At 38.9% G+C, this 14,259-nt stretch overlaps 1 protein-coding gene across 3 annotated transcripts in view; it reads left to right on the top strand.

Moving 5' to 3' along the window:
• Window positions 1–14,259, top strand: part of SOX5 (SRY-box transcription factor 5) — a 313,721-nt gene that overhangs the window by 109,278 nt on the left and 190,184 nt on the right. For all 3 annotated transcript variants that reach the window (XM_077807473.1, XM_077807474.1, XM_077807472.1), the window contains exon 3: window positions 6,153–6,239. In XM_077807473.1, the coding sequence (XP_077663599.1) occupies window positions 6,153–6,239 (87 nt within the window). The remainder of the gene's footprint in view (window positions 1–6,152; window positions 6,240–14,259) is intronic.

Genomic DNA, 14,259 nt, shown 5'->3' with positions numbered 1-14,259 from the left:
AATCCGACTTCAGGTCAAAGGACTCTGTTCATCCACATTCTTCTCTTTTGCCACTATTTATTTTCCAATTTCTGTTATTCTTTCCATATTTTGTTCTCTTTCTCTTCTCCTGCCCTAGCCATAATTCTCCATAACACTTAGCATTAATGGAGTGCTTTAAATCATTGAGAACCTTTGCAAGTTTTAACTTCACAACACCCCTGTGAGTAAGTGCTGTAATATCCTGGCTATTCTGTATGTGTATCACTGCTGTCTACTAGATAGAACCAGAACTAGTGTTCTAAAGGCTAGATTCACAATGGAACTTAGATGTCTAGAAAATAATTGGGATTCGTAAAGCCTGAGTTAGGCTCCCTATACAATGAATGGGGAAAGATAGGCACTTTAGAACAAAGGTCACAAAAGCCAGGATGCCAGATGGCTCTTCACCTAAGCTAGCCAGTGGGAGATGCTGAGCCCCACCCCTCTCACTTAAGGTACTTAAGTGTGAGCTGCAAGGAGGCATGTCCCTCTGCTTTGGGATTCTCCGCTGCAGCCCTTCTCTTGCTGTTAGGTGCCTATGCTGGTTTCCCCAGAAGCCAGGTGGAGAGGGTGCTTCCTTATAATTTAAATAACATAAATAATGAAAGAATTGGTAGGCCAAAGAGAGAGATTTCAGAGTAGCAGCCGTGTTAGTCTGTATTCGCAAAAAGAAAAGCAGTACTTGTGGCACCTTAGAGACTAACAATCCGATGAAGTGAGCTGTAGCTCACGAAAGCTTATGCTCAAATAAATTTGTTAGTCTCTAAGGTGCCACAAGTACTCCTTTTCATTTTGCAAAGAGAAAGAGTGTGCAATTAGTCTGTAGCCTTATGGGTTGAGTGCTCACCTATAAAGTGGGAGACCTCTCCAGCAGGGGTGCTGGAACAGGCGGGGCAAAGGGCTATGACCCTCCCACTTTTCGCCACAGGCCCAGCCCCGTGCTTCTCCTCTTCCTCCCGGAAGCTGGAGCCCAGCCTGGGTAAGAGCGGCCCAGGGAGCCCAGGCAGCCCGTGGGAAGCCACAGACCCTCCACCTACCTAGGGTGGGAGGGCCCAAGAGCAGTCCCTAGTCCGTGTGTCACCCTCCCCACCCCGGCTCCTGGCCTAGGGCAGATGGAGGGTCCTCAGCTCCCCACAGCTTCCTGAGTGGCTCTTACCATGGATTGGCTGCGGCTCTTCAGCCCCCAAGGCTCTACCACCAGGCTGGAAGCTGGAGCCAGATCGGGGTAAGAGCCACGCACCCTCCACCTGCCCTAGGCTCCCCAACCTGGCTCCGGCTTGGCCGGAGGGTGGGGTCTTAGGGAGAAGAGGAAGGGCAGGGGTGGGGCCAATGAGGGGGAGGGGCCTTGCTCCCCCCCCCCATACTTTTAGGCACAATCCTCCTGCCTCCAGTTCCCCTGCTCCAATGATTTGTATTAAATTATTTATTCACAGTGAAACAGCTTCAACAAGAGAGACTGAGGGAACCCTACATCAGATTATCCCTTAGCCCTGTGCTTAGGGCATGCTCAAGAGGTGGCAGATCCCTGTTCAAATCCATTCTCCCCCTCAGGTGGAGGAGGGATTTGAACTAGGTGAGTATCTTAATCGCTGGGCTAAAAGTTATGAGGGAGGTGGTCCTCCTTCCATCCATTTTGTGTAAGATCACCTACGGGGGCCTGATCCAATAGTTGAGCTCTGAACATGTTGACCGGATGTGGCCCCACAGACAAGTTAGATGGAGGAATGCCTGTCTTTGTGAATTGCTCTGGGGCTCCGGGGTCTGGACACCTGGGACTGCTGTGTGCATATGAGAGGTACAAAAATATAGGTGCCTAGTGTAGGTGTAGTATGACTTCTATATTTGCGGAGGCAGCTCCAGTCAGGCAATGGGGCCACAGGTGGTGGGCCAAATTCCACGCCTGCCAGAGGCTTGCAGTTTGGGGAGGCAGTGCCCCTTGCCTTCACGCCCTCCCCCCAACTATGCCTCTGGTGCCTAGGTAACTTTTATGGCAGAAAGTTTGGTGCCAAGTGAATTTAGGCACCTGTGGGGTTTGATGGCTGCAGAATACAATTTCTATTAATTCCAGTGGGGCCTGATTCTGGGGTTTAGGCATCTAAAGAAGCAGTTTGGCGCCTAAGTCTTTTGTGAATTTAGCTCAGTGATTCTCAAACTTTTGTATTGGGGATCCCTTTCACATAGCAAACCTCTGAGTGCGACCCTCCCCGTTTAAATTAAAAACACTTTTTTTTTGTATAACACTATTATAAATGCTGGAGGCAAAGCGGGGTTTGGGGGCTCGCGAACTGCCATGTAATAACCTCACAACCCCTTGTGGGGTCCCGCCTCCCAGTTTGAGAGCCCCTGCTTGCTCTGTGTGTCATAGGTTCTATGTTGCTAATAGTTAACAGAGATTTTCCTTTAACTCAAGTAGATGAGTCCTGTGTTTCTGAAGAAGGAAGAGTTAAGCACTATCACCTCTGTTACTGAGAAGTTCTGAATGAGTATGGCATAAAAGCGTAGCATATCCAGCATCTGTGTTTGTATAGCACTTAGCATAATAAGGTCCTGCGTCCATGACTGGCAATTGTACTAGATGGCTAGAAGTTGTTACAGTATCATCCCCATTTTACAGATGGTGAAAATGAGGTAAAGCTGTTAAGTGATTTCCCAACTTCTTGAAGAGAGTCCATGTCAGAATAGTGATTAGAAGTAGCAGTTGCCAGTTCTCAGTCATGTGCTCAGATCACTAGACTGAGTCTAGCTTTATGGTTGTACACATTGCACGAGTACCCATATGTAAATATGTAAACTTTCTAAATTGCACAACGTATGTCTATTTTCTAAACAATTTACTGTGTTATTTCTTTTCCCAGTATATGTGTGCCTCCCAACAAAATGTTCTAGGCTTTTATTTAGTTTGTGAAAGTTTTTATGGTTGTAGCTTTTAGGACAATTATGTTTTTTAATATTTATCTGTTTCAAAGCTGTTTATATAGAGTGGATATAATACATAAATTCTAATCGTTTTAAAGATACAGTATGTAAACCTTTCACAAACAATACTCAGAATACATGAACAAGACATATGACATTACTATATAACAAAATATAATCAAACTATAATTTGATATAGACTTTCAGTTCTTCCTTTTGAATGGGGAATGGCCATCTATTGTCTCTAAAATCATAGTATTCTTTTTTTAAATAAAAATATTTGAAGTCTGTAAAAATAGCAAAATTCTGTCAAAGTGCCTCACATGACAATTGCAGTTCAAGTCAAAAGAGATGTCAAACTACTTTAGTGCATCAATTAAGCATGATTACATGTATCTTAAACAAAAAATCCATATAGTGTTATTTTAAATAGTTAACATACAGTATTTCAGCAGGGGAAACACTTATTAGATCACAAGAATCTATTTTGCACCATCAGCATTGCAGAGGGGATTATAATTGTGTTAAATTTTCATATTACTCATATTCACACATTAATGAACAGATGCATTGTTACTATTGGGATTTTGCCATTTGGCCTTTCACATCCCTAATCATGAATTTCCTACTGAGATCTTTACCATTCTAGCAGAAATTCAGTCATTGATACATGGCTGTCCATTGAATTCATTATTGTTAGCTTGTTTGTTGCAGCTCTTCCTGAATTACCAGTAGAGTCAGGTTGCAAGAATAGTAATTTGTAACATGAGTTGTTTCATTACAGTCAATAGGTTTTTATTGACAAAACCAAAAAAAAAAAAAAAATCCTTAAAAAATAGCATGGAACTTAATCACAGCCACTTCTATCCCGGTTTATGCATAGAAAGTTAACTATGATTTCTGATCAAGCACCTTCCAATAACATGGTCATGAAGGAGCCATTCATTTGGAGGGACTATTTGTTACAAGGGGGGTAATTGTACTAAGCTGCTGTGTAGCTGAGCTGTGTCTCTGCTTGGTAGTTAATACAGCGGCCTGCAGTGAACCTGGAGTGTTCTGTAGGCTTCAGAAACGAGGCTACTGTTGCTTTAACTCTCCAAGTTAGACAGAAGACTTCTGTTTCTTTACTAGCACACTACAGCGCATATTTTGTCTAGCTGCAGGGGAAAAGCTTTGTCATGGACTTTGCTGACAATAGACTTAAAAGTAAAACGTTCTACTTTTGGTGCCTGGAGGTTCTGTAGCCTATTGTTAGTTCACAATGGATTTCTATTGCTGCATTCCTGCTTTGCAAAGGTTTGTTAGCTTTTAATGACTGACAGTCCTCTATTGCAAATACCGCATTGGCGCTGGCCTGTTTATATGCTACTCAAGAATTTTTGAAAAACACAGGAAAAAAGAAAACAGCAATGTTTATTTGACCTATTCAAGATATGTTTTAAAAAATGGTTTCCTTCATGAAGTGTTTACTGGGAAAGTACAAACTTTGGAAATATTTGTAAAAGTGTCTAAAGCACAGTGGAATCTTCTTATCATGAACTCAGGAATGGAAATAGTAATGTTATAACGTTAACATGCAGCTTCTCATAGCTATTTCATTGTGATCTAATTGTAATTTTTGAGCTTATAATTAAATCTTTTATTAATGTAGTTCTTGTTATTACAAAAAAGTTAGAATAAAACTTCATTCACCCTGCTATTTAAAGAGTAGAATTCCTATAATTATATATTTTTTTAATATTAAACTGGAGATTGAACATTTAGGAATGGTATGTGTGAGAGAGTATAATGCTAGTTTATGAAATAAAGATTTTGGGTTGTTCACTTTCATTTTCCACAAATCCTTTATAAAGAGAGAATAAAATACTATATTATTGGCATTTTGAGAGAGAAAGAAACGTTTGATATGGTTTTATTGAAAACTGCACACAGATTTTTGTGACACTGATTCCTGAGAGCTTTAAGATAGGGGCTCAAGAAGGTTGGCAAAATTAGCCAAACAAGATAATGAAGGCTCCTCATAAAGCTTTTTACTATAGGGAAAATTAACCAGTTGCTAATAATTGTATGGTCCCTAGGCCAGACGGTCCCTTTGATAAGTTAACATGTACTCCTTTTATGCTCCTGGTAGGGGGTAAACAAATGCCTGAACAAATACAAATACACATAAACACAAATGTGGAGAATAGCAGTATATGTCTTAGATCCAGATAATAAGTGTGGGTATTGTTATTTAGATGGCACATACTGGGACACTTATCTTTTAGTACACTCCATTTTCTAACTGAATGCAGTACTAATCGTGGGATTGAAAGCTATTGTAATTGTGTACCCATCTAAATGCTGACAAGAATATACAATTACATTGTTTGGAACGGAGTTTAATGTTCTCTGAATTTTATTAGCATTTATATTTACTTATGCATTAAAATTCCACATAAAAAAGAGCTCAAAATGCAAGAGTTAGCGGCATAAATATCGGCCACATCCACACCCTCAGTGTATTTTCCCCTGAAAATATTGAACAAATATATTTTATTATAAAAAGGAAATGATAGAAATCTGAAATGAGAAAATAATGGGTTTCCATTCTAGGCATTGCTTCCCCTCACTTCCCCATTTCTGGATTTTACAGTCTTTGTAAAGCTTTTTATCACACTAAACTTTTTATTATTATTATTATTTATTAACAATGTCTGAGTTTGTGTGTGTTACTGGAAAATCTTTCCATGGTGTACTTACCACCGCACGATGTTTAAACACACATTATAAAGTGGATGTAATTGTAAACACACAGAGGGACATAATTACATGTAGCAGATTTAGGAGCTAATTCTTTGCCCCTTTTTTTACTCTGCATTTTATCAACATAATTATTTTTTGACTGCGGACTAACACCCTGAAATTGACAAGCATCCATTATAAGCAGGAACTTGTTCACTAAATTGAAAAACAATGAATTGCAGGTTTATATGTACCCATTGTCATACAGAATTACTATGGCTTTGTTCTGCAAGAGGAAAAAGCTAATGATTTTGAAACAGCAGGTGACAAAACACATTCTCCCCCCCCCCTTATCAGTTTGTTGATGAAGTCATTATGAATTGGGGCCCAGAATAGGGTTGGCCTTATTTTTAGCAGATAGACTTTTAATGAGTTCTATTGTGGAGCCAGTCATGTTGATTTTCTTACATTTTTTTTCTCCCTTCACTCAGAAACTCCCAGTATTGAAAAGCTACTATCAAAGGACTGGAAAGACAAGCTTCTTGCCATGGGATCAGGGAACTTTGGAGAAATAAAAGGTAACATTGTCACTGTGATCCTACAGAGTTAAAGTGAAACAAAAATAAAATGTGTGTATATAATTAGCTTTATGGAACTTCTTCATGTTTTTTGTTTTATTTCTCATTTCTTTGTTTGTTGGCAGTGTACAATCTCTCTGTGTGATTTTTAATAAACCATGGTATGTCCTAAATGAACAAGCCACTTTCATTTATGTAAGGCTTTTGTTCCATCTTTAATTCTATTTTTATCAATATAAGGGGAGTCTTTTATAGGATTCATATAAAACCCAGCAGAGATTTTCACAGTTGCATATTAACATAGTGTTTAGCATCCATATACAGTAGGAACTACACATCTGAAATCGGAAGGAGATCAGAAATGTTTGCTATTGTTGGTGCAGATTGTGATAATATTGTGCAATAGATGAAAGGGCAAAGTTTTCGTGGTGATGCCTCTAGGTACTGAAATTAACTTGTACAGATATTAAGAGACAGCACACAACATCTGTGTGTTAAAGCATGTTCTTTTAAAGTCCTGCTGTAGAAGGAAAATGCAAAATGTGACCATTATTCAGCAGTAGTACCTTCTGTTTTGCCAAGATATTTACCCATTTTATATATGGGAGGTCATTTTAGGAAACCGGTACTTGTTTATTTTTATACAGTATTTCTGCTCAAAATAATTGTGTCAAACTTGATGTAAATTCCAAAGACGCTGATGTTCCCCTAAAAGAAATCAGTGTGAGACTCCCACTTCCTACATGATAAAGTCAGATGGGGCTACCGTGTCATCTAATCTGACCTCCTGTATAACATAGAACTTCCCCAAATTGATTTAGATGAGTTCATGAAGAATAGGTCCATCAATGGCTATTAGCCAGGATGGGCAGGGATGGTGTCCCTAGCCTCTGTTTGCCAAAAGCTGGGAATGGGCGACAGGAGATCGATCACTTGGTGATTACCTGTTCTGTTCATTTCCTCTGGGGCATCTGGCATTGGCCGCTGTCAGAAGACACGATGCTGGGCTAGATGGACCCAGTATGGCCGTTCTTATGTTCTTAACCCTGTTTGAACTAGAACATGTCTTGCACCACTTACATCAATGCAAATCCAGAGCAGCTCCATTAAAGTCAGTGGAATACACCAGTGTAAAAGTGGTGTGACATCAGAATTAAGCCCTACTTATTTTTAATAGACCTAGTTTTCTGCTTTTGTTTTACTTGTATTGGGGCAAACCCTGAAGTCCTTATTCAGACAAGGTCCCAAAAACTTACTCCAGACAGTTTTAAGGACCTGTTTCTCAGTGCACAGTAACACTCAGTAAAATGTTGAAACAATTTTAATCCTAAAAGGCAGTCTCTTAGGGAATAATTCATAGGTTTACACTAAAACTTAGTATTTTATTCATATGTTCCTTTCAGCTTGTCACAAGTAAGCCACCGGCACTAGCTTGCTCTAGTCCACTGACTTACACAAGAGGGAAAGTATGCCATTTGCTCCCCCCAACTTCCCTAGCTAGGGACTGTAACTCATATGAGTCCAGAATAAATTACGCATCTGGTACACTTATTTGATAACTTGATGGCCAAACACAGCACTTCAGCACCAAGTAGCCTGAGGTATTATTCTTATAAGTGGGCCAAATTCTGAATTCTTTACTCAGTCTTTGCACACGCAAATGCACTTGAGCACACTTTCCTCACATATGAGTCAATTGGCCAGAGAGAGCTATTGCTAATATCTTGGCCTATGTGTGGTTAGTACATATTCAAAAAGTATATGATTTAAGTAACCCTACGATGTGGTGTGTAAACTGATTCATTAATCTTTAAGACGTTTTAGGGTGAGGGTCTGTAGGTGGCTTTCATTTCAGATTTCGATGTTTTCTTGCTGCAGCAGCCATCACAAGCACTCTGGAACTTCTTTAACCCTTGAGATGCTGGAGTTTTAAAAACATTTACTCCCTGTGATCCTCCACTCTCTTTGGACTGAGTAAAGACTCTGAAGCTTGCTCTGTACTAAGAAGGCAATCTCTTCCAAATGCCTATGATCTTGTTCTGTTGGAGGGCAGTCTTTTTTCTCCCTTCCTCTCTTTCCCCTTCACAAGTTAAACATGAAAGCAGCAGCGACTATAAGATAACACGAAAGAAATTCAACAGCTCTTTCAGTCTTGCCGGGGGTGGGGGGACAGGGGGAGGATGGGGAGAAAGAGTTTTCTTTGCTTTAACTTCTGTTTTTAAATTTCATGTTTTGAACACAAGTTGAGTTATTGTTTCATAGCTTTGTTCAAAGCCTCACACCCAATGCATTTTACTGGAACTGCGGTTCTATGGCTGGGGGCATGGTTATTAGGTGTTTGGATCAGGTTTGGCAGTAAGCTGTGAAAACAGGCGCTGGTTTATTTTTCCTACTGACTGCCGTGACAGTTGCAATTATTGTGCATTGTTTGTAGGTGGCTAGAAAGAAAGGAGGATACAATAGAGCATTGCCCTCTGGAGGTAAATGAATTTGGCTTACAGGTTCTTGGGGGGTCATGCAGGCTGATTATTTAGTGCCCAGGAATGTGGTTTTCATGCCACCGCCAGCCATGAGCGACTAGCAAACAATAGGTCAGTGGTATTGCAACTGTATTTAGTGAGACAACATGAAAGGTGTGCAAGTTGAGCTGTTTTATACATACACACACACAGGCATTGTACTGGAAAGAAGTAATGTTTTTTTCCTGCTATGTGAACATGAGGTTATTAACAGTTTTTCAATTGTAATTTTTAAATTAATTTTTCTCTGTGTGTGTGTATATATATACACACACACACACACTTAAAAAAAACATTTCTCTTTTAGAAAAGGAGTACTTGTGGCACCTTAGAGACTAACCAATTTATTTGAGCATGAGCTTTCGTGAGCTACAGCTCACTTCATCGCACGAAAGCTCATGCTCAAATAAATTGGTTAGTCTCTAAGGTGCCACAAGTACTCCTTTTCTTTTTGCGAATACAGACTAACACGGCTGTTACTCTGAAACCTGTCATTTCTCTTTTAGTGATATTTGGAAACGCATTCTCAAATAGTGTTTTTTTATTAGGACATTCTGGAAAGTGTACAGGACTTGAAGATGTTTTGCCCAACTATTTTGTATAGCAAATAGTTTTTTCCATTTAAATGTTCACAATTTCATTATGTTTTTCATTAGATCCAGGGGAGTTTTGCAGGGTTGTGTGCTGCATATTCAGCATGAGGTTGCTTATTGTTATTGCCTGGGTTTATGTTATTAACATTGAATTATATTCTCTGATAGAGGCAAAAATCAAAGGAAGATAAAGATTCTTCTAAATTCTAATTTTCTGTTACTGTTATTTCTTTTAAATAAACAAATGGTAATATTTTACCAAAGGTAGGGAAGTATGTTTATTAGCTAGAGCAAGCACCAGCTACAACAGGATCCCTAGTTCTAATCCCAACTCTGCCACTTACTTGTTCTGTGACTTTCAGCAAGTCTTTTAAGATCTTTCTCAATTTACCCATCTTTATAATGGGAGAAGCAATGCTTACTCATCTTTCAGGGGGTGCTCAGAGACTTAATTATTAGTTTTATTTCACTTTGAGATCATCAGGTGGAAGGATCCGTATATGTCCAATTAAAGAAAAGGGAAAAAATAGTGTTTTATTCTTGTGGTGTGAATGTATGTGTGTATTCTTGAAAAGTTCATTCCAGTTTCATACACATTTCAAGGATATCACCTACATTTAAAATTGCGGGAAACTTCCAGAACCAATAGTAGCTATAAAAATTGACATAAACAAGTGTATCCGTTGTATATTATGTGTGTGTTTGTATAGATATATAGTAATAGTGGGTGGAAGAAAAGTACAAGCCTGAGGATGGAGGCTTCCGAGGAGATCTTATTTTGAAAGTCACACAATTTTGAATCTGCTCAAAGCAAGTCAATCCATAGTACACTAAATGAAATTCTAATACAAGATGCCCTTTAATTCTTTTCAAAGCACGAAGCAATTAAGTTGTTTAAAACTTTTAAAATATGTATTGAATTAATTAGATATGTTTAAATAGAAATTCTTTCTACATCCACTGGTTTTGGAAATGGGTTCAGAAAAGCCCGTTGGATTAGTCATGGGTAATACACTTTATTGGATTCAGTGAAGCAGGATGAGTTTCAGAGCTCAAACGGATCACCCACAGGAGTCTGATTTCCTCCCAGTCTAGCACAGCACGTTAGCTTCCATGCAGTGTAAGGTGAGAGTGGTTGTCTTCCTCCATAACATCAATATTGGCTACAGCAGAGGCAGTATGTGGGATGGACCAATGGCCTGGTACAATATGGCAAATCCTGAATTGCTGTTTTCCTCTGTCTCCACACCCAGAACACGCTCTGCTGCTGTTAATGCTATTTCAGTTCCACCAGTGTTACCATTGTTGGAAGTCCTATTGTAGATGGGGGATGTCAGCAAGTACAGTGGTAGGTTTTAGTGGGCCTTCTGCACTAGGTTTTCCAGTGTTGCTAACACTAGTGGGGTTGAACTGGCATTAGCAATGGTGAGAAAATTTTGAAAAACTTTCCTAGCATGCATAGGGCTTTTGTGTTAGTCTAATTTATTTCCCATTTGCCAGGAGTTAATACATTTTGATATGTCCCCCACTTAACTAATTTTGAATCAGTATAGGGAATTACAAGACAAAAGTTTGAACTGACTTTTGTTTAAAATCTTCCTGACTTTGCTTACTTCCAGAATTAAAGTACCGGTAAGTTAATTGTTTAAGAACTGATGTTCCTGAATCTCTGAAAGTCTGGGCAAATCTGAATCTGCATTTATTTTTTAAAAGCCCTCTCTATTGCATGGGATAGTCCCCAAACAACTCTGGTGAACTCTTCTTTTTACCTCTTCTAAAAATGAAGAGTCATTGGGGCAGATCTGGCTCTCAACTGCACCCGTTTGAAAGCAGGGCAACTCCAGTGGAGTAACTCCAGATTTAAATGAGTGTAGCTGAGAGCAGGATTAACCCACCATGCCTAATCTTAATGCACTAAACCCATATATATGTGACATAGACATTTATTTTTAAGCAGAGAGCTCTGTTACATGTTGTATGAAATATCAGTACAGGTATTTATATTAAACTGTGTTTGATATATGACAAAACTGCGTTTGATAAAGACTTTAATCTTGCTTGTGTGTAGTGAAGTCAGGGCATGAATGTATATTCAGTGAACAGTCTTATGACTGCCAATAATGGATTAAGAGAAATAATCCATTCAGTGATACTATAGCTCATCAGAGCCGTGAATTAAAGACATATGTTATGTAGATTCAATGTATGGATTAAAATGGATAATCTGTGAGGTGACACACAGAATCTTGAGATAAGTGGGCTATGCAGATTCAGTATATGGATTGTGACCGATAATTCCATTTAAGTAACACTGGACAAGTTGAAGACAAGTAAGCTTGGGGTAGTGCTCAGGTTATGAGCAGTAATCCAGTGAGTGACATGTTGGATCTCATAATCTGTAAACTGAAGACAAGAGAGCAAAGGATTCCACATTTAGATGTGGGAAAGGAGGAGGGGGTGATTATTCATTGGGCAAAAACTGCGTTTAAACCTTTAACTAATAAAGCACAACTCCCCAGGAGATGTGTGAAAGATGAGCATTCCCTTCATAGCTGTGTGAATTTGCATTTGCAAATTATCGTTTGAAAAATGTTTGCATGTTTCTGTCAGATGTGGACCTGTGGTATTCTTTTTTATGGAGAGTGTTGTATTTGGAATAGGAGAGAGAAGGAGAGTGAGAGAGAGAATCATAAGTAGAGGAGATAAGATATATGTGGTGGTTGGCTTCTTAAGTATGATAAATTCAATATTTATTGAAACCTACTTGGTATCATCTTCTCTCTGTTTATTTACTTTGTTTTTTTTAATAGTAGCAATTTGCTGACAGTGAGCTTTAGGCCTTTGCTGATGTACCAAAAGTGCTGGAGGGGGGAACTTGCCCAGTGGCACACTGGGGAACCTAAATTTTAAAGGCAAACTTGGCAGCTGCTGAAATAGTGGTTGATCAGAATACAATGTGATACTCTCAGCCGGCAAAGAAACAGAGTGTGCCAATCGAGCCACACCACCGCAGTGCCGCTTTCAGGTGAACTTGAAAGACTGAAATGGACACTGTGGCTGGAGGGAGCTATTCTCATTTGTCCCTGCAGGTGGAGGTTAGTCCAAGAAATGGAAATGGCAACAAAGTCTTGGGAGAAGGCCACCAAATAGGATTGGAGGAAATACCGTTAAAATGCCTAAAAATATTAAAATCGAGAGCTTTGTGACAAAATAGTTAAAATACTGCTTTCAAGCTGCACTGGACTATTTCAGCATTTTCTCTGAATAAGCATTATGACTCATAATAAATAAAAAATGAAATCCTACTTAACCAAATACCTCTCTTATTTTTTAAAAAGTGGTTATCAATAGAGGGGGAAAAGTCTAAAATTGAATTAATTTAAATAGCAAATGGCAATGGCTTTATTTTGTTTGACCATGTGGAGGCCAAACTCCTCCATTTAAACATCATCCAGAGCATTGGCTTTAAAAACAAATAAACAAACAAACAAAAAGGCTAAAACCAATGTCCTCTTTGAGTTAAAAGTACCTCATGGATGGAGCTGATAAAGATTAATGTCCTGAGCTACAATTACCAGTCTGTCAAAAGGAAGAGTATATATACACACACATGCATACACACACACCTATATTATGCTGAGTTTGTCTTTTGCTGCTGTATACAATTCAAAACATGAACCAGCTAGCATAGTTACAGCTTGTTGCCTGGATGGGGGCACAATGAATAGCTGTTTTGAAGTAGTCCTAATACAATGTTGTCTATTCTTTTTGTAACCTTGACAGTAAGTAACTAACCTGGTTAAATACCAAGCTTTGTTTGCAGCCTACTGTACCAAAACTTTTATGACAGCCAATATTGAATATTCACTGAGGACTTATTTCTAGCATTGCAGAATAGGTAATGAACTGGTCTGTTTCAGAAAGTACTACTGAGCAGAAGGCTGTGTCTTTGTCCCTAAAGAATATTCATTCTTGAGGGTAACAGTAGCTAAATATTATTGTTCATCAAATGTTTTAGTTCATTCCAAGCCATCTTCCTTGAAGGCTAAACGTTTCAGACAGTACACATGCTCAAATCAAGATGAATATCCACCTTCTAGGCTGTTGTTCCAAAAAGAACATATTTATTTCAGTGGCTCTCAAACTTTTTTACTGGTGACCCCTTTCACACAGCAAGCCTCTGAGTGTGACCCTCCCCCCTTATAAATTAAAAACACTTTTTAATATAGTTAACACCATTATAAATGCTGGAGACAAAGCGGGGTTTGGAGTGGAGGTTGACAGCTCGTGACCCCTCATGTAATAACCTCGCAACCCGAGGGGTTCCGACCCCCAGTTTGAGAACCCCTGCTTTATTTGTTAAAATACAGAAGAAAATATATTACAGAAAACCGTAGATAGATAACTTTTTTTTTCGTATTGTAAGCTATGGCTTAGCTAGTACAAATCAATCAGAAAGTTTCCTTCTATTAAGCTGATTTCACATATCCGTATGGAGTCAATTAGTTTAACAAGCTAGGTAGCTGTATATTTCAGACATGCATTGTAAAGTAATGGTGGCCACTGTGTACTGAAGTTGGCTTAAATACTTAGTTGAAAATGCCAATTTTCAGATTTTTATGTCCTGGCAATCCCAAAGAGTTACTGGCTTGAAAATCATCATGCCAGCTCACAATAAATACTCATTGTAGTTATTTCCATAGCATTGAGTTGAAAGCATACAGGGGGTTTGTGTGCATGTACAAACACACACTCACAAAACACACAACAGTGATATAGCATTAATAATTTGGTTAATCACTGACTGGTAATAAATGTAAAAATTTCTGGTCAAAGACAGAAAAAAGGTGTTTAAATTCCATACTTACCCCAGCCAGTTATGTCTGTTTATCAGGGTACATTTCCTGA

Source organism: Eretmochelys imbricata, chromosome 1 (genome assembly GCF_965152235.1).
Source record: "Eretmochelys imbricata isolate rEreImb1 chromosome 1, rEreImb1.hap1, whole genome shotgun sequence".
Taxonomy (NCBI): domain Eukaryota; kingdom Metazoa; phylum Chordata; order Testudines; family Cheloniidae; genus Eretmochelys; species Eretmochelys imbricata.
Note: the sequence above shows the minus strand (reverse complement) of the source record. Positions and strands in the feature narration are given on the sequence as shown.